Source organism: Salvelinus alpinus, chromosome 1 (assembly GCF_045679555.1).
Source record: "Salvelinus alpinus chromosome 1, SLU_Salpinus.1, whole genome shotgun sequence".
Lineage (NCBI taxonomy): Eukaryota > Metazoa > Chordata > Actinopteri > Salmoniformes > Salmonidae > Salvelinus > Salvelinus alpinus.
Genome location: NC_092086.1, coordinates 27077331 through 27097136, shown reverse-complemented (window position 1 = coordinate 27097136; position 19806 = coordinate 27077331). Strand labels below are relative to the sequence as shown.

General features: G+C 47.3%; 1 protein-coding gene across 6 annotated transcripts in view; it reads left to right on the top strand.

Moving 5' to 3' along the window:
- The window catches only part of gprc5ba (G protein-coupled receptor, class C, group 5, member Ba), a 31280-nt gene extending 12005 nt beyond the window's left edge, over positions 1–19275 (top strand). For 5 of the 6 annotated variants that reach the window (XM_071395000.1, XM_071394989.1, XM_071394997.1 and 2 more), the window contains exons 2-4: positions 10895–11923; positions 12238–12365; positions 13479–19275. In XM_071395000.1, the coding sequence (XP_071251101.1) occupies positions 10897–11923; positions 12238–12365; positions 13479–13523 (1200 nt within the window). In that variant the 5' untranslated portion in view covers positions 10895–10896 and the 3' untranslated portion in view covers positions 13524–19275. The remainder of the gene's footprint in view (positions 1–10894; positions 11924–12237; positions 12366–13478) is intronic. The other variant, XM_071395009.1, reaches the window with a different exon arrangement.
- The last annotated feature ends 531 nt before the right edge of the window (positions 19276–19806 follow it).

Genomic DNA, 19806 nt, shown 5'->3' with positions numbered 1-19806 from the left:
TTTGGTTTTACTTGTATTTAAGAGCAGTTGGAGGCCACGGAAGGAGAGTTGTATGGCATTGAAGCTCGCCTGGAGGGTTGTTAACACAGTGTCAAAAGAAGGGCCAGAAGTATACAGAATAGTGTCGTCTGCGTAGAGGTGGATCAGAGAATCACCAGCAGCAAGAGCGACATCATTGATGTAAACAGAGAAGAGAGTCGGTCCAAGAATTGAACCCTGTGGCACCCCCATAGAGACTGCCAGAGGCCCGGACAACAGACCCTCCGATTTGACACACTGAACTCGATCAGAGAAGTAGTTGGTGAACCAGGCGAGGCAATCATTAGAGAAACCAAGGCTGTCGAGTCTGCCAATGAGGATGTGGTGATTGACAGAGTCAAAGGCCTTGGCCAGGTCAATGAATACGGCTGCACAGTATTGTTTCCTATCGATGGCGGTTACGATATCGTTTATGACCTTGAGCGTGGCTGAGGTGCACCCATGACCAGCTCTGAAACCAGATTGCATTGCGGAGAAGGTGTGGTGGGATTCGAAATGGTCGGTAATCTGTTTGTTGACTTGGCTTTCGAAGACCTTAGAAAGGCAGGGTAGGATAGATATAGGTCTGTAGCAGTTAGGGTCAAGGGTGTCCCCCCCTTTGAAGAGGGGGATAACCGCAGCTGCTTTCCAATCTTTGGGGATCTCAGACGACACGAAAGAGAGGTTGAAGAGGCTGGTAATAGGGGTGGCAACAATTTCAGCAGATAGTTTTAGAAAGAAAGGGTCCAGATTATCTAGCCCGGCTGATTTGTAAGGGTCCAGATTTTGCAGCTCATTTAGAACATCAGCTGACTGTATTTGGGAGAAAGAGAAATGGGGAAGGCTTGGGCGAGTAGCAGAGGTACATACATGGTGCATAGAACCAGTGTGCAGTGAGAGCTATTGGGGAGTAAGATAGTAAGGCTGCGTTTACACAGGCAGAACAGTTGTTTTTGAGAGCTGACCAATCAAACCAGCTCTGAAAAAGACATGATGTGAAAAGAGCTGATGTGATTGGTCAAAAAAACAATTAGTGGGGAAAAAATATCCAAATTGAGCTGTCTAAATAAAGCCTGAGCTCAATTTCGAGCTGTCTGAATACTTATGTAAATAAGTTATTTCTAAAAATGTCATTTGTCATTATGGGGTATTGTGTGTAGATTGATGAGAAAAAACATTTATTTTATCCATTTTAGAATAAGGCTATAACATAACAAAATGTGGAAAAAGTCAAGGGGTCTGCATATTTTCTGAATGCACCATGTGTGTTTTGACACTGCGTTATACATTGACACACACTTATCTTTACATACATACACTAAACATTTAGGGTAACAAATATTTAGTGTGCAGAGGTAAAGAGAATGAGATGCATTGTGGGAACAGTAGTCATTGTTATTCACACATAACAACACTGTGTACCATAGATCCCTCAGCTGCAGCTCTTGCCTCACTGTCTGTAACTGTGAGGAGGATCAGGATGCCTAAGCAGGCAGACAGTGCAGGCAGTGCAGCAGAACTGGCAATAGCTGGATTCTGGATCCCTCCTTCCCCATTACATAAGAGAGAGGGAGAGATAGAGGGGTAGAAGAAAATCAAACAGAGCGTGAGGAGATGCTGAGAAAGAGGGAGAGAAGTAGGTAGAGAGCGCAGGGAGAGCATAAGAGGGGAAAGGAAAGAGGGAGGAAGGTAGAGAGAGATGTGGGGTAAGGCAGGGGTTTTGCTGTACCATATGATCGGGTGTTGGGTGAAAGAGGGAGACAGGGAGGGAGAGAGCTGAGAAAGGGAAGAGGGAGGTAGTGCGAGTGAGTAAAGAAAGAGAGGGATGTAGGGTAAGGAAGGGGATTTGCAGTAACGTGTGGTTGGGTGTTGAGAGGGAGGAAGAGAGAGATAGTGCCAGGGAGCGGGTAAGGCACATGGTTCACATCCCATCTTCAAATGTGGCAGAGAGATGAAAATGCTACTCTCTTTACAGCAGGGGAGGGGGAGCAGATTCAACATAAATAGAAGATTTCAACTGAGGGGAGGACAGAAATGGCTACAGAGAGAGAGAGAGTCAGAGGAAGAGAAACAGAGAGATAAGAGGGGGCAAAGGGAGCGAAAGACAAGAAGGGATGGAGAGAGAGAAATAGAGAGAGGAGTGGCAGCTAAGGGAGAGCAAGAGAGGGGGTAGAGAGAGGGAAATGGACGATATAGAGAGGGGGCAGAGAGAGGGAAATGGACGATATAGAGAGGGGGCAGAGAGAGGGAAATAGATGGATTTAGAGGGGGCAAGGAGAGGGAAATAGACGGATATAGAGAGGGGGCAGAGAGAGGGAAATAGATGGATTTAGAGGGGGCAAGGAGAGGGAAATAGACGGATATAGAGAGGGGACAGAGAGAGGGAAATAGATGGATTTAGAGGAGGCAAGGAGAGGGAAATAGACGGATATAGAGAGGGGGCAGAGAGATGGAAATAGATGGATTTAGAGGGGGCAAGGAGAGGGAAATAGATGAATATAGAGAGGGGGCAGAGAGAGGGAAATAGACAGATATAGAGAGGGGGCAGAGAGAGGGAAATAGACAGATATAGAGAGGGGGCAGAGAGAGAGATAAATAGACGGATATAGAGAGGGGGCAGAGAGAGAGATAAATAGACGGATATAGAGAGGGGGCAGAGAGAGAGATAAATAGACAGATATAGAGAGGGGGCAGAGAGAGAGATAAATAGACGGATATAGAGAGGGGGCAGAGAGAGATAAATAGACGGATATAGAGAGGGGGCAGAGAGAGAGATAAATAGACGGATATAGAGAGGGGGCAGAGAGAGGGAAATAGACGGATATAGAGAGGGGGCAGAGAGAGAGATAAATAGACAGATACAGAGGGGGCAGAGAGAAAGATAAATAGACGGATATAGAGAGGGGGCAGAGAGAGAAATAAATAGACAGATACAGAGGGGGCAGAGAGAGAGATAAATAGACAGATATAGAGAGATAAAAGGGATGAAGACACTGAAGATTATTTTCTGCTATAGAGGAAGGAAGGCTGGGGGCTCTACTTCACATTACTCACATGAGGGAGGGAGGGAGGGAGGGAGGGAGGGAGGGAGGCTGGGGGCTCTACTTCACATTACTCATATGAGGGAGGGAGGGAGGGGAGGGAGGGAGAGAGAGTGAGGGAGGCTGGGGGGCTCTACTTCACATTACTCATATGAGGGAGGGAGGGAGGGAGGGAGGAAGGGAGGGAGGGAGGGATAGGAGGGAGGGAGGGAGGGAGGGAGTGTTTGGGTGGTTGTCTCTGTCAGTACTCTGTGTACCATCTCCAGCCTATCAGACAGTCCCCCTACACAGAGTGGAAGCCATCTGTGCCAGATTGAGTGAGTAAGTAAGTAAGTGAGGGAATGAGTGAGTGAGTGAACGGACAAGAGAGGGACTGAGTGTGGAGGTGAGTGAGGGACTGAGAAAGTGAGAGAGGAGGCGACTGAAAGACTGATTGTATAGATGGTTGGTTGAGCAGGTCAATGAATGAATGAATGGATGAATTGATAGATGGATGACTGGAGTGAGCAATGGTGATGAGGCACTCTTGATATCTCTCCAGTACTGTATGTGTGTTGAAACTCAGCATCACTACCTGTCTGTTACTCTATGTTCTGAGTCTGTACTCCACACTGCAGCTACGCAATGTGGTTTCCATTCCCTGTCACAAAGCAGAGCCAGAGAGAGAGGGAGAGGAAACAGCAGTCTGCAGGGTTGTGTGGGGATGAGTGAACCCCCTCTGTCCTATCCTCCCTCCCACTCTCGCTCCTGTCTTTTCAGAGATGGGGCGTAACCATGGTTATCAGGGGCTCTGCCAGAACAAAACATTGTGTGAGGACTGAACACAACACCCAGAGCTGTCTGTGTGTCCTTACATCCGTATATGTGTGCGCATGCATGCGTGTGTATGAATAGAGTTAGCAACGTGTTTAGGGGTGTGTGTTTGCATGCATGTGCGTGTCTGTGTGTGTGTCTGTGTGTGTGTGTGCGTGTGTGTGTGCGTGCGTGCGTGCGAATAGAGCTAATGCCATGCTTAGTTGACTCATCCTTGCGGAAGCGCTGATTGCTGTTAATGTAAACCAGTGGTAACCAGCGGCGGAAAATAAAGGGATTTCAGGTTTCACCTGTACTCTCTAAGCCCTGGGCATACTTGGCAAATCACAATGCACCAAAGTCGTAAACAAGTCCTGTGTTTTTAAAAATGCAAAAATAGCATTGCTTAAATAATGACTGTGAACCCTCTTGAGACGTTCACCCAGCTAACACAGAACGTTTCCACAACCAACATATTTTTACCCAAAATGTTCTGAGAACTACCATTTCTGATTGGAATGCCTCTTGGGACATTAGCCCAGCTAACATAGAACATTCCCACAGCCTAAAAACAATGTTCCCTGAATGTTTTGGGAACCAAAATGTGTGAGCTGGAGAACTACCTACTAGGCCTACACTATGGCAAACATATGGGCTGTTGTTGCCCAGACACTCAGGGCTACAGGTCAGGTGCCCACTGATCTAGCTATTCCTCACCCTCCTAATGGTTAAGGTCAGGATTAGAGGTTAGGTAATCTGATCCTAGATCTGTGGTTAAGCTGCAACTTGTATCTCAAGCCAATCAGTCAGAGCTGCAGGCCAGGTGTCAAGGCATGACTTCTCACCCCTGACCCCAGTGACCCCTGTGGGCCTTGAGCCCAGGATTTACCTCAAGCACGCCTCCTGTCCCTCACACACTCGACCTTGGTTTGAAATGTGCCTGCCTGCAAGAGAGGGCTCAAGGTAGAAGTATCCCCAGTCCCCACTCCTAACCTTAACCCAGCCCCACTCCTAACCTTAACCAATTGATGAACGATAACATTGACCATGAATGGGTGGTTAGGAACAACTTCTACCTACAGGTAACTTCCAAATAAAGGAAACACCAACATAAAGTGTTTTAATAAGACGTTGGGCCACCGTGAGAACAGCTTCAATGCACCTTGGCATAGAGTCTACATGTCACGCCCTGAACATAGTAAGCTGTTTTTCTCTGTGTTGGTTGGGGCGTGATGGTGACTTGGGTGGGTTATCTAGGTGAATTTGTATGTCTATGGTGGCCTGATATGGTTCCCAATCAGAGGCAGCTGTTTATCGTTGTCTCTGATTGGGGATCATATTTAGGCAGCCATTTCCCTTTTGTGTTTGTGGGATCTTGTCTATGTTTAGTTGCCTGTCTGCACTATTTGTATAGCTTCACGTTGAGTTTGTTGTTTTTGTTTCAGTGTTCATTCATTAAAGAGAATGTATGCATACCACGCTGCGCCTTGGTCTCTCTCATACGACGATCGTGACACTACAAGTGTCTGCAACTCTATTGGAGGGATGCAACACCATTTCACGAGAAATTCTATCATTTGGTGTTTTGTTGATTGTGGTGAAAAACGCTGTCAAGCGCCTCTCCAGAATCTCCCATTAGTGTTAATCAAATCAGTACTAGAATGAATCTAGTGATGTAAATATTATCATGTAAATATTATGTAACTCTCTATTAATGGCACCTAGAAGCAGATATAGCATAGCACAGATATAGCATAGCACAGATATAGCATAGCACAGATATAGCACAGCACAGATATAGCACAGCACAGATATAGCACAGCACAGATATAGCATAGCACAGATATAGCATAGCACAGATATAGCATAGCACAGATATAGCATAGCACAGATATAGCATAGCACAGATATAGCATAGCACAGATATAGCATAGCTCAGATATAGCACAGCACAGATATAGCATAGCACAGATAAAGACGGTGGCTGGAAGCCTTGCTGCACCAGATATCCTCGACACACTCATAAAGCTGTCTGTAATCTGAATTAGTCTAAGCTGCCTTGGAGCGAACCAACACCATGATGGAGGGGTTTAATGCCAACATTCATGAATCCAAAATTGGGTCTTTTTCTCTTTTGGATCCCACTACCACTATCAGCGACCCCCAGGTTATTTCCATGAGCCAGACCTAATTAAGGCTAACCACAGGGCTTTTCCCATTACTGAGCCTAACCAAACTGTACTGAGCTGGGTTGTGTACACATCCAACATTCTGTAGTTGCAGGAACCATGCTGAAAAGGACAATGTGCAAAGACAATATGTCAGGCAGCACAGTTTGGTTTGGGTGGGCATGATAGTGTGAACAGGGTGAAAGGGTTGTGTAGGGTCTGTGTTGTTATGTCAGGCAGCACAGTTTGGTTTGGGTGGGCATGATAGTGTGAACAGAGTGAAAGGGTTGTGTAGGGTCTGTGTTGTTATGTCAGGCAGCACAGTTTGGTTTGGGTGGGCATGATAGTGTGAACAGGGTGAAAGGGTAGTGTAGGGTCTGTGTTGTTATGTCAGCCAGCACAGTTTGGTTTGGGTGGGCATGATAGTGTGAACAGAGTGAAAGGGTTGTGTAGGGTCTGTGTTGTTATGTCAGGCAGCACAGTTTGGTTTGGGTGGGCATGATAGTGTGAACAGGGTGAAAGGGTTGTGTAGGGTCTGTGTTGTTATGTCAGGCAGCACAGTTTGGTTTGGGTGGGCATGATAGTGTGAACAGGGTGAAAGGGTAGTGTAGGGTCTGTGTTGTTATGTCAGCCAGCACAGTTTGGTTTGGGTGGGCATGATAGTGTGAACAGGGTGAAAGGGTTGTGTAGGGTCTGTGTTGTATTTGTGTGGTTGTGTGTATTAGAGTGACGCGTGGTGATGGTTTAAAATGAATGCAGTGCTATTGACTGTATGAGGCAGATAGGAAAGTATGTCTGAAAGGTCAGTGTGTGACGTGTTGTGAAGGGACCGGATAGTTGTTGTTGACTGTTACTAGGCTGGTTTAAAAACAGGCTGGTGTGTCAGTGTGAATGTGTGTGTGTGTTTGTGAGTTTAGATACAGCCTTAGATACTGATCCTACAGTGTGTTCGTTGTCTCTTTAGGACTTATGAGGGATCGTCTTGTGTGTGTTTGTTTTGTTAGGATGGGATAGGATATGATGGGATAGGGTAGAATGGGATAGGATGGGATGGGATAGGGTAGGATGGGATGGGATAGGATGGGATAGGGTAGAATGGGATAGGATGGGATGGGATAGGGTGGGACGGGGTAGGATGGGATAGGATGGGATGGGGTAGACTGGGATAGGATGGGATGGGATAGGGTAGGATGGGATAGGGTAGGTTGGGATAGGATGGGACGGGGTAGGATGGGATAGGTTGGGATAGGGTAGAATGGGATAGGATGGGATGGGGTAGGATGGGATAGGGTAGGATGGGATAGGATAGGATGGGACGGGGTAGGATGGGATAGGTTGGGATAGGGTAGAATGGGATAGGATGGGATAGGGTAGGATGGGATAGGGTAGGATGGGATGGGATAGGATAGGGTAGGATGGGATAGGATGGGACGGGATAGGATAGGATGGGATAGGATGGGATGGGATAGGGTAGGATGTGATAGGATAGGGTACGATAAGGTAGTATGGGATAGGATGGGATAGGGTAGGATGGGATAGGGTGGGATAAGGTAGGATGGGATAGGATGGGATAGGATAGGATGGGATAGGAGGGGATAGGAGGGGATAGGGTGGGATGGGATAGGGTGGGATAGGGTAGGATGTGATAGGGTGGGATAGGGTAGGATGGGATAGGATAGGATGGGGTAGGATGGGATAGGAGGGGATAGGGTGGGTGGGATGGGATAGGATTGGATGGGATGGGATAGGATGAGATGGGATGGGATGGGATAGGATGGGACGGGGTAGGATGGGATAGGTTGGGATAGGGTAGAATGGGATAGGATGGGGTGGGATAGGGTAGGGTAGGATGGGATAGGGTAGGATGGGATGGGACGGGGTAGGATGGGATAGGTTGGGATAGGGTAGAATGGGATAGGATGGGATAGGGTAGGATGGGATAGGGTAGGATGGGATAGGATAGGATGGGACGGGGTAGGATGGGATAGGTTGGGATAGGGTAGAATGGGATAGGATGGGATGGGATAGGGTAGGATGGGATAGGATGGGACGGGGTAGGATGGGATAGGTTGGGATAGGATGGGATAGGGTAGGATGGGATGGGATAGGGTAGGATGGGATAGGATGGGACGGGATAGGATGGGACGGGATAGGATGGGATAGGATGGGATAGGGTAGGATGTGATAGGATGGGATAGGATAGGGTACGATAAGGTAGGATGGGATAGGATGGGATAGGGTAGGATGGGATAGGATGGGATAGGGTAGGATGGGATAGGGTGGGATAAGGTAGGATGGGATAGGATGGGATAGGATGGGATGGGATAGGATGGCATGGGATAGGGTAGGATGTGATAGGGTGGGACAGGGTAGGATGGGATAGGAGGGGATAGGGTGGGATGGGATAGGGTGGGATGGGATGTGATAGGGTGGGACAGGGTAGGATGGGATAGGATAGGATGGGGTAGGATGGGATAGGAGGGGATAGGGTGGGATGGGATGGGTGGGATGGGATAGGGTGGGATAGGATTGGATGGGATAGGATGAGATGGGATGGGATAGAGTAGGATGTGATAGGGTGGGATAGGGTAGGATGGGATAGGGTGGGATAGGGTAGGATGGGATAGGAGGGGATAGAGTGGGATGGGATGGGTGGGATGGGATAGGATGGGATGGGATGGGATGAGATGGGATGGGATAGGATGAGATGGGATAGGATGGGATGGGATAGAATGGGATAGGGAGTTAATGTGATGGAGAAGGTGATATTGATTTCCTATTGATTTCCTATAGGATGGGACTGGGTAGAATGGGATAGGTTGGGATAGGATAGGATGGGATAGGGTAGGATGGGATGGGATAGGGTAGGATGGGATAGGATGGGACGGGATAGGATGTGATAGGATGGGATAGGATAGGGTACGATAAGGTAGGATGGGATAGGATGGGATAGGGTAGGATGGGATGGGATAGGGTAGGATGGGATAGGATGGGATGGGATAGGATGTGATAGGATGGGATAGGATAGGGTACGATAAGGTAGGATGGGATAGGATGGGATAGGGTAGGATGGGATAGGGTGGGATAAGGTAGGATGGGATAGGATGGGATAGGATGGGATGGGATAGGATGGGATGGGATAGGGTAGGATGTGATAGGGTGGGACAGGTACGATAAGGTAGGATGGGATAGGATGGGATAGGGTAGGATGGGATAGGGTGGGATAAGGTAGGATGGGATAGGATGGGATAGGGTAGGATGTGATAGGGTGGGACAGGGTAGGATGGGATAGGAGGGGATAGGGTTGGATGGGATAGGGTGGGATGGGATAGGGTAGGATGTGATAGGGTGGGACAGGGTAGGATGGGATAGGATAGGATGGGGTAGGATGGGATAGGAGGGGATAGGGTGGGATGGGATGGGTGGTATGGGATAGGGTGGGATAGGATTGGATGGGATAGGATGAGATGGTATGGGATAGGGTAGGATGTGATAGGGTAGGATGGGATAGGGTGGGATAGGGTAGGATGGGATAGGAGGGGATAGGGTGGGATGGGATGGGTGGGATGGGATAGGATGGGATGGGATAGGATGAGATGGGATGGGATAGGATGAGATGGGATAGGATGGGATGGGATAGAATGGGATAGGGAGTTAATGTGATGGAGAAGGTGATATTGATTTCCTCAGTAGCCCTACTCTGGCTGTCTGTGCTTTCTGTAGATCTTCACTTTAAAAGTGTGTGTGTGTGTGTGTGTGTGTGTGTGTGTGTGTGTGTGTGTGTGTGTGTGTGTGTGTGTGTGTGTGTGTGTGTGTGTGTGTGTGTGTGTGTGTGTGTGTGTGTGTGTGTGTGTGTGTGTGTGTGTTTACCTATGCAATATGGCTCGTCTCAGTGTCTTACCTCAACAACATGATGCTGTCAGCTCCTGTGTCTGGACAGGAGGATCCCTGTTCTTATATTCCTGTTATATATATGATCCTGTGGAGGCTGGTGGGAGGAGCTATAGGAGGACGGGCTCATTGTAATGGCTGGAATGGATCAATGGAACAGAGTCAAACACATCAAACTTATAGAAACCACATGCTTCTACACCTGCATTGCTTGGGGTTTGCGGTTTTTGGCTGGGTTTCTGTATAGCACTTTGTGACATCTGCTGATGTAAATACATTTGATTTGAATTTTGATTGATGTTTGACTCCGTTCCATTAATTCCATTCTAGCGATTACAATGAGCCTGTCCTCCTATAGCTCCTCCCACCAGCCTCCACTGATATGATTCTACATGCCTTCCTGCGTCCGCTCAGACAGTCAGCAGTGTTTTCTCTGAGTATGACTCTGTCTGTGGATACTGATGTTATAAAGACTACCGGTAACTCAAAGTACATTTCCAACCTCCGACTCTCAGCTTCATGGTAAAGCCATATGAACGGATTGTTAACTTGTCCTGCTCTTGTTCTGGAAGTATCTAGTTGATGCTCATCATTTTGTGTGTGTCTATATGCATTTGTGTGGGTGTGTGTGCATGCATGCATTGGTGTAGTCAGTGTATGTGTATGTATGTTGAAGCTATCAGTGTGTGTGTTGGTAAGGAGCCTCTTGGCTGTGTGTTGACCTCTGGCCATTTACAGGATGGAAGGAGAGAGTCACTGTGCTCCTGTTGTTGCGGATACAGGAAGTGTGGGTGTGGGTGCGTGCGTGCCATTGGATAACGCTTCCATGTACATACACTGTCACTCACACAGTGATCACTTGTGTTTCATAAAAAAACACAGCCAGATTTACAGTAGACGATTTACTTGTCACATTTTGTTTCACTTTGCACATTTTGATCCAGAAATGACTCACTGTTTCTCTCTCCTCCCTCCTCCTCTTAGAGATGGCGTTCTTCCCTGTCCTCCTCCTCCTCCTCTCCGTGCTCCAGCGTGGTTCCTCCCAGGACCCTGATGAGGACTCGTTGGCAGTGCCCCGGGGGTGTGGCTGGGGCCTGGTGCGCCCCTACACCCTCCTCTGCGACCTGGACTCTGTTTGGGGCGTGGCGGTCGAATCTGCAGCGGCCAGCGGCGCCCTGGCTGCCATTTTACTGGGCCTGATCATCCTCTGCCGACTACACCACGTGAGCGAGGCGGAGAAGCGCAGCGGCGTGGGACCCATTCTCCTCCTGCTTCTGGGCATCCTGGGCCTGTTCGGCCTCAGTTTCGCCTACCTCATCGAGCGTGACGAACAGCTGTGTCTTCTGCGCCGTGCCCTCTGGGGCCTGCTCTTCGCCCTGTGCTTCTCCTGCCTGCTGGTGCAGGGTGTGCGGCTCCGGAGGTTGGGCCGCGAGCGCCGGAGCCCGGGGGGCTGCGCCCTGACCGGCCTGGCCCTGGGGCTGAGCGCCGTCCAGGGGATCATCGCCGCCGAGTGGCTCCTGCTCACGGTGCTCAGGGAGGGCAGAGCGGCCTGCCAGTACCTGCCTCTGGACTTCTCCTTAGCCTGTAGCTATGTGCTTGCGCTACTGCTAGCCGCGCTGGGGGCGGCCTCCTTCGCTCTCTGTGGGAAGACCCGGCAGTGGCGCTGTAACGCGATCTGGCTCCTCTCCGCCTGTCTGTTGTCCCTCCTCCTCTGGGTTGCCTGGGTGGGCTTCTATCTCTACGGTAACGCCTGGCTGGGGCGGTCCCCAGACTGGGACGATCCAGCATTGGCGATAGCACTGGTGGCACAGGGTTGGCTCCTCCTCCTGTTCCACGCCGTGCCCGAGGCACACTCCTGTCTCTGCTCCCCGCCACAACCCTCCGCCCCTGACTATTTTGACACGTCCCAGGCCCCGTCCCGCATGAGGGAGACCAGCTTCGACGAGGACATCCCCCTCTCACACAGGCAGTTTCCGGAGAACCAGAGCTACGGATTTGACGAAAACACTGCAGGTAACGAGAGACTTTGACTTTCAAATGTGTATTAAAATTCATGCTTACAAGCTCAGTACAGCGCTACTGAGGTTTTACATGCATGTTTCTGTGTATGGGGTTGGATGTAGAACATAGTGACTCAGTGATATTACCGTACTGGGCTAAAAATAACTAGATAAGAGCAGTGGTTCTTGAAGTGGTACAAACAGTACCTGTACAGCATGTGTGTTAAAAGTACAGATTAGGCATCTGTTCCTGTGTCAATCTTAATGTAGAATGCATGAATGAATGTGTTTGCATAAGAGAATAATGTTGTTCCTCTGCTGTGCCAGGTCTGAGGAGTGCAGGTAATCATAATGGTAACACAGCGCCCAGACCCAGTGCCCCCTTCCGCAGCAACGTGTACCAGCCCACTGAGATGACCATGATCCTGAATGGGGGAGCGGTGAGTTCTCATATTGTACGTTTACACATCCGACCACGCTTCACATCCATTCACAAACTCTATTAAAACTCTGATTATGATCCTGAGCAAGAAAGCAGTGTAGACACTTACACATATATAGAAACATACTGTCACTCACCTGGGCAGTGAGCACACACACATTTACACCCACGTTTACACCCCTGTCACACACTACCATTCACAGGTATACAAACTCAAATTATTATTCTGTGCAAGAAAGCCACACATATTAGGTATAAAGCCACATATACACAACACATATACACACCTTGCATACGTGTGTGTGTGCGTGTGCGTGCGTGTGTGCGTGTGAATGAGGGAGTGGGTTCCCTGGGCTGCAGACTAGAGCCATCTCTCCAGTGTGAGTGATGCAGCTGTGTCCCTGGCCCAGTCACGCCCTTTTTAGCCCCAGGATGGATTGGTGAGCTCCCTAGCGCATGTGACTAACCTCTAATCACCTCGCTATAAATAAACGCTGCTGACCTTGCAGAATCTGGAGCCACGCGTCCAGAAAATCGCTGAGCCAACTTTCAGCTTACGTTCTGGGAACGTTTTAAAATGGCTCCCTCCCAGTCTCTGCTCTGACACCTGCCACTACATTAGAGGCAGAATCTGGAACTAGAAAACAACCAGAAATCACTGAGCCACTGCCCAGCTAAAGCTCTGGGAACGTTTACCTGTGAACCAAATGGTCTCCCTCCTAGTATTATGCTCATAGACCTGCCACCTACATCAGAGTGGTATTACTGTACTTTAGTAGGGAGTAGAGGAAGGAAAGGAGGGGAGGTCTGGAAATGATGCTCTCTCCTGCATAAAAGAGCAGGATTAGCTGTTGAGACTGAATCGAGAGAAAAAAGGGGAGAGAGGAGGAAGAGAGAGGAGGAAGAGAGAGGGGAAGAGGGAGGAGAAAGAGAGAGGAGGAAAGAAGGGGTTTTAGAAGATGTGATACAGGCAACATTCAAAATGTAACCTCTTATCAGGACCGTGTGGTGTGGTGTGGTGTGTGTGTGCGGTGTGTGTGTGTTTACATGGGTGTCTCTCAACTTCAAACACTGTATATTACCAAACTGACGTCCCATCTCTTTCTCTCTCTCCTCCTTTTCACAGGTCCCCTCCGCACCCCCGACCTATACGGGGCGGCAGCTGTGGTGAAGGACAGACATGAAGAAGAAGAGGAAGGAAGAATGGGGTGATGAAGAAGGGATGAAGGGTCCTTGGACAGAGGAATAACCCAGAGAGGATAACTATAACATGGACACTACCAAGACACCCCCCCCCCCCCCCCCCCCCGATCTCTATGTGTGTATGGGGACAGACAGTTAAACAGATAACTTACTGAGGGCTTACACACACCACCCACCCTGTGTTAATCAAATACACCAACCAACCACTGAATGAGTGTGACTGAGGGGGAGAGCAGGTATGGAGGACAGATCAACACATTACGGGGAGTTTTGAAGTTAAATCACTGTAGGAGATATTCAACTTAAAAATAACCCTATTTTGGTTGAAAATGCTGTGGAGACCATTTTCATCTGGGAGCTGTGAGATTTGAAATGTTGACAGTCAGGTTTATTTTGTATGAGTCAAGTTTACTCCCATGAGACTACTAAGCCACTGTATAACTTCTGAAAAACTGTGAAACCTCTCTTCCTTTTGAGATATTTGCTCTGTTTTTGTTGTTTATTTTGGGAGAAACTCTTCTAAAGCAGAATGTTTTGCTCTGTCCTCCATCCTCCTGTAGGTATGGTACAGACACCTTACAGCCCTGTACCTCACCACAGCCCATCACACAGCACACAATAGAATAACACACGGACAAGTATGGCTTAAACTCCAACCTCTCTAGCCAGTGTGTGCCTACAGGTAACTGCCAGAATAAAGGAAACACCAACATAAAGTGTCTTAATAGGGCGTTTGGCCACCGTGAGAACAGCTTCAATGCACCTTGACATAGATTCTACAAGTGTCTGGAACTCTGTTGGAGGGATGCGACACCTTTCTTCCAGGAGAAATTCCATCATTTGGTGTTTTGTTGATGGTGGTGGAAAACACTGTCTCAGGCTCCGCTCCAGAATCTCCCATTGGTGTTCAATTGGGTTGAGATCTGGTGACTGAGACAGACATGGCATATGGTTTACATGGTTTTCATGCTCATCAAACCATTCAGTGACCACTCGTGCCCTGTGGATGGGGGCATTGTCATCCTAAGGGGGCATAGTTATGGTCGCCAGAATAATGGCCTGCTCAGCATTTTTGTACATGACTCTAAGAATGATGGGATGTTAATTGCTTAATTAACCCAGGAACCACACCTGTGTAGAAGCACCTGCTTTCAATATCTAATTTTAGGGATGGGCATTTGAAATAATTTCGAATAATATCATGATTTTTGTGGGGTATATCTGGATAGTGGGGTTGTTTAAACTTGGGAATTAGATTGCTGTGCAGCCTGTGCTACTTGCATCCCGTTTGCTTGCAGCAGTGTGATTGGCAGGTGCCAGTGAGTTTTATGAGAGAGAGAGAGAGTAGCCATACAGACTAGTTCAACAAATTTGTAGATTCCATAGGTTATCCATCATCCCAGCTGGTAGTGCCTGTCTTGTATGCATCAAATCAATCTAAAGAAGCTAGCTATGTTAGCCAGCTAGCTAGCTAGCTACCTAGGCTAAAAGTACTTAAGGTTATTTTGCTGTGCTTCCCGTCCTTGTCTACAACAACTCCATTCAGATTAAACAACAGCTTACCTGATGGTTGCTTGTAGTTGTAGCCTACTCCTTCTCATAACTTAATTCTGTCGTTTTAATTCCATTTTGCATTGATTAGAGATCTCCCACGTTGCTTACTACACATGGAGCCACTGACTGTAGACGGTGCCACTTTGATTGGCCGACAATAACAAACGCATGAAACCCGTGTAGGCTACTATGGTATGTACTTTATGTCAATAAAACTACATTCAAAAGATAGTTTTATTGAATGAAGAATTTCAAATGTCATGGCATATCCTTGTGTGTAGCAATGTCAGATAGACAATTACATTTAGACAAAGCCTTTTCATTGTTAAAATAGACAAAAAATGTATACTCTCACAAGTATTCAAATACTAAAGTCCATTCGGATATTTGAATATCTGAATAACCGTGCCCATCCCCACCTCATTTACTCAAGTGTTTCCATTATTTTGTCAGTTACCTGTGTATATATGTGTGTGTGTACCTCATCTATATTGGCTCTACTCCAAGACTCTGGACCCCAAAAAACTAAATACTCCTTGTTTAAACACTGTGTTCTGCTTCACCACCCCCCCCCCCCCTCCCTCTGAGTAACCTGGACTGACTTTTACTGAGTAACCTGGAATCACTACTACTGAGTAACCTGGACTGACTTTTACTGAGTAACCTGGAATCACTACTACTGAGTAACCTGGACTGACTTTTACTGAGTAACCTGGAATCACTACTACTAAGTAACCTGGACTCACTTTTACTGAGTAACCTGGACTCACCTTTACTGAATAACCTGGACTCACCTCTACTGAGTAACATGGACTCACCTCTACTGAGTAACATGGACTCACCTCTACTGAGTAACATGGACTCACCTCTACTGAGTAACATGGACTCACTTCTACTGAGTAACATGGACTCACTTCTACTGAGTAACATGGACTCACTTCTACTCATCTTGTCTTTCCACTTGTCTAACCCCAAACTGTGAACTCACCCAGGCTGCGGTCCAACTAACCATAACGACAATATGACCGCAAACTACTATACACCTATCCAGCTCACCTAGCACCTGGCGGACAGAGCTAAGCTTCTACCGGACGAACAGTAGGAACCGGGGGAATCCGGGGATCCTGATTGGATGGACAGGATGTCAGTCAGTGAGGAGGGGATCTTGATTGGACAGACAGGGTGTCAGACAGGGACTGTGTATGTAGGTCAGACAGGCTGCGTTTTCCCATCACGTTCTCCTGTGACCACAGAGACTTTCTGAACCAGCAGGACTGAACCAACTGTCCCTTTATATCAGAGAGAAATGGGTCGGCGGGGAGATGGACTTCCCTTTTACTGTTTTGTTTTTTCAAAAGTGTGTGTGCGTGTGTGCAGAGATAAAAAAAAACATGTTCTATCTGTTTGTGTGTGTGTGTGCACACGCTTGTGCGTGTGTGTGTGTTATTGATTTGATCAGTGTTGGGAGGATATACAACAACTGTGCAATACACAGCTCCAGTCCTGTTCCAGTCCTGGCTGTGCCTCTCCCATTTCCTCCAGACTGGTTTCCAGTGAGCCTGAGAAATGGATCCAGAGTACCAGACATCTTGGTCAGCTCCAGATACATAACCCCATACTGTCAGCCTATATATAGACAAGCCCTGACTGGGGTCTGGAACTGCCTGTCCTGGCCCCTGTGAATGATCAGTTATAGTATACTGTGAGATCAGCTATAAGCCTGTGGGGAGGACTGGAGAAGAAAAGGGGGATGGGTGGCTAGAGAGAGGAAGGGAGGAGCCTGTCCTGAGGGGTTACAATAGTCTATGTGACGGCTACATCGCTTTGACTTCCCCCCAATCAGCAAACGTGTCTGTGTGACAAAATGGCTCTTTCCCCAGTGTGTGTGTCTGTCTGTGGGGAAGGCAGCACTGCCCTGTGCTGTCCTCCTTATCTGAGAAGCCTCTCTCCCTCCTCTCGTCCGTCGGTGCTGGTAACGACTGTTTTCTGTGCCAAGAAAGACTCTTGTGTTACAGCAAGGTGTCTGTTTTCAGTCTCCCTCTCCCTTACATACTTACCAGCTCTCCCCTTACGAGAGAGACATGCTGTGTACTGTATATAGTAGTGCTGTATAGCTTGCTTTGGTTAGATTTCTTTTTGACTGTAGAGGATGATTTGTTTTAGACACCAGCCTAATATATTATTATATAAACCACGGGGCATCTGACTAGTGTAGTAATGCTTTGATTTTCATTTGATCAGATTTGTGACTGGATTGATTTTGTTGTTATTATTTCATTTTTTTTTATTTTGCTCTTTGCTGGTGTCTTTCTTTGTTCTTTTTAATTAGTATTTTAAAACATATTTCAAGATGCTAGCCATGTTTTTAATTTCATTTGATTAGATTATTAACGCTGAAAAACACAACGGTCTGTCTGTGAGGGATCTAGCTAACTCTGGGTGTGGTTTTTCCTACTTGCGACAACCTTGGAAATCTCCTATACAGTATCCTCTGTCAAAACATGTTTCACTGTCTGCTGTAACAGTTTTATTATATGGGGAAACGTAATAGATTTTTCAGAGATATGACATTCGTTGCATAATGCTAATCAAAAAGACTTGTTGTTTTGCACTTGATAGATAATGACTACTGTGTCTGTGATATGACAGAGTGATGCAGAGAGTAGAGCAGTGATGGTAGAATGACCTCTGATCTATGACCCCTGCCAATGGCCAGAGATGGTATGACCCCAAGGGTCTTTTGGTGTAATCCTGGGACATTGGGTTACAGGATGTCTCTTCACTGGGGGTGGGTAGCAGTGGAGGCTGGTGGGAGGAGCTATAGGAGGACAGGCTCAGTGTAATGTCTGGAATGGAATTAATGGAACAGAGTCAAACGTGGTTTCCATATGTTTGATGTGTTTGATACCATTCCATGTATTGCATTCCAGCCATTACTATGAGCCTGTCCTCCTATAGCTCCTCCCACCAGCCTCCACTGGTGGGTAGGTAGGCAGGCACTACATGTAGGCCTAACCATAGAAATATAATTACTAGATTGGTTATTCTGTATATGGCCCTAACCCACAGCGCTGCATGCCAAGGCAGGCTTTGTTCGGGCCTCTCCGGGCCAGACCCAGGCCCGTTCTGACTGCACTGTGCCAGGCTCCAGTGGGACAGGCTACAGGCCTCAGAGTGCTGGCAAAGGATCAGTTCTGCCTTTAGATAATAATGAATAAGATTATATGGACAGGAGAGACCTGATCCTAGATCAGCACTCCTACCCTAAGACGCTTTGTGAATACGGGTCCTGTCCTCAGGGCTGTGGGTGGACAACAAGCAAGGAACAACTGTGGAGATTCACCCTCCCAGAACCGAAGAGGGGCGGGTTTCAATTCTTCAATCTTGTGATGTTTTCACTCAATGTGGAGTACAAAAAAAAGTCAAAAGCTGTTACTTAGTAGATTTTTGCACTCGTCGATGACTACCTATCTGTGCATGCTCATCACCATTTATATACATGTAAGTACCTTTCTCTCAGACGTACTGTTACATACTAATTATATTTATGTGAAGGTCATGTGACAAAAATCATATTTTTTAGCGTATATCAGATGACAGTTTTATGTCTGTGCTTTCTTGAACACGAGAGAGAGATGAAGACGGTTGTAAAAGAGAGACACGGTGGAGAACTGTAGGGGATGTCAGGGGATAGGGGCCAAAACAGGCCCAAATAACCTGTCGGATTTGCTTGTGACATCATCAGATTACCCAAATACTGTACCCCCTGCCAGTTTGGAAGGAAATCTATATGAAATGACTAAAAATCTAGATCTTCATGTCTGTGTTTATAAAGATGCTATGAACAAATTAGGGTGAGATTTTACACATACTACTGTTCCGTCAAGTTCGTTTCCCCCCCTGGGCAGCCCCATTTGTAAACACCCCTCCTGTCTGGGTTTGACATGTCCTTGACTTGTCCACTCCTGAATTGGCTTGCCTTCACACTGTTCCATTCGGGGCATCCGACGGGGGTGCTATTGGTTTTCACAGCTGTGACTGTGCAGTGACGCAGCATGCCTATGTATAGAACTATGTTTCCCCTGATTAGAAGAACAAACAGTTAACTCTCAGTTTCTGTAACCGATTCAGGCAAACGTTCAATAAAGTGTCATGTTTGTAGTTAACGCCTTTCGATGGATCATGTTTTTATTTCTAAACAAGAACAGGCCCACTGGAACTCTGTCCCAAGGAGTCCCAAATGGCACCCTATTCCCTACATAGAGGTCTGGTCAAAAGTAGTGCACTATATATAGAATAGGGTGCGAGTGCCATTTGGGACACAACAGTGGTAATTTACGACCACTATAGAGTCCAAAGTGAATTACTGGGACCCTAAAGTGACAGGTATCAAGACTGATTTGTCCATTGCTCCTTACTCTCTGTTCCAGACATTGAACATGGAAGGGTTAAAGCTGTTCAGTAGGTTTGTCAAGACATCACTGGGAGGTGACATTGACAGATATATAGGCCAAGTTGAAATACAGATCTTCAGAGTAGTGCAGTAGTACCCTCCACCCGTTCACATCCCCAGTATAGAAGAACTAATATCCATAATAGTTGAGGCCCTGATTAGAAGAAGAAAAAAGTTTCCTAGTTTGTGACCGATCCCCAAGATGTCATAGCCTGGTCTGTATATGCTTCCGCCTTCTCCCCAG